The sequence below is a fragment of the Muntiacus reevesi genome, chromosome X, assembly GCF_963930625.1.
Source record: "Muntiacus reevesi chromosome X, mMunRee1.1, whole genome shotgun sequence".
Classification (NCBI taxonomy): Eukaryota; Metazoa; Chordata; class Mammalia; order Artiodactyla; family Cervidae; genus Muntiacus; species Muntiacus reevesi.
In genome coordinates, this window is record NC_089271.1 from 108,221,421 (window position 1) to 108,222,531 (window position 1,111).

General features: G+C 48.1%; 1 protein-coding gene across 1 annotated transcript; it reads left to right on the forward strand.

Annotated features, from left to right (window-relative positions):
* LOC136153347 (spermatid nuclear transition protein 3-like) lies at positions 1-514 on the forward strand. The gene is made up of 2 exons (XM_065915068.1): positions 1-117; positions 299-514. Exons 1-2 carry the CDS (start codon positions 1-3, stop codon positions 512-514), a joined length of 333 nt encoding a protein of 110 aa, XP_065771140.1.
* Positions 515-1,111: the final 597 nt, after the last annotated feature.

Sequence of the window (1,111 nt, forward strand, 5' to 3'; positions counted from 1 at the left end):
ATGACTAAGGCAACCAGGAAGCCACAGCAGTCAAGAAGAGTTGCAATGCGGTTTGCTTCAAGGAAGAATGGAACAAAGAAGACCCTTTGTCAAAGGAGGGGCAGAGGTGGTGTCAAGGTAAGATGATTCCAACTAAGCTTCCCATGTTCTCCATTGACTTTGCTGCCCAAGACCTCTACCCTGCCCATGCCTGCCACAAAAGCCCTCATTAGCCCACATCCCTTTCTCATGAAATCTCCCTTCCACCTCAGTTTTCATGTCCTTTCCTCAAAACTAATACCCCTGTCTTGTCTTCCAGGCACGAAATATGACCATGAGGGTCAGAAGACCTCTACAAGGTACCTTCAGAAAGAAAATCCGATCGTATGCCACTCGATCGACGAAGCTGAAGAAGACAAGAAAAGCAAACTGTTTCTTCTCTTGCTGTGGACATAAGAAATCGAAACGAAGCCGAAAAACGTACCAAAGGATGAGGCAGAGTCAAGGAAGGAGGCAGAATCGAAAGAGAAAATAAGCCCAGCCGCCGCAAAAGAAGAGACCCTGGAGAAGTACAACGTGGGCAGCCAGTAAGTGAATAGCAAATGTCAGACAGTTTAGAATTGTGTCCCCAGAGGTCTGCTTTGTTAGCAATGGCCAACCAAGAAAAGACTCTCACACTAACATAGTAAGCCGATGGCTGCAAATAAAAGAAACATCAAATGGTGAAAAGATGATACTTGTGTGTGTGTGAATTTTCTGGTGGAAGGGAGGGAGAGAAGAGAAGAGGTGGGCACTGGAAACGGGAGGGATATGTGGTCCTGAGAGGTTGGGAAGAGGTTGGGGAACAGACCCTCGGGTCCCCAGTTAGCCAGAGAGTAGAGGAGTGGAGTGGGTCAGGAGTCTGCACTGATGATGGATAACTCTGCTTAACACTTGATTTCAAGGGCAAGGACTAGTGGTGTGGTGTTCCTCCCTTTGTCTGGAGTGTGGAAAGACTTTAGGGTCTAGATGCCAGACCCAGATGGGAAGGGGTTTTCACATGGGGGTGGAGAATGTGAAACTCCCCCTGAGAAAGGCAGGCAGAAATCACTTCCTGGCCACCTACCTCATAATGGGGTTTGTTGCATCACTC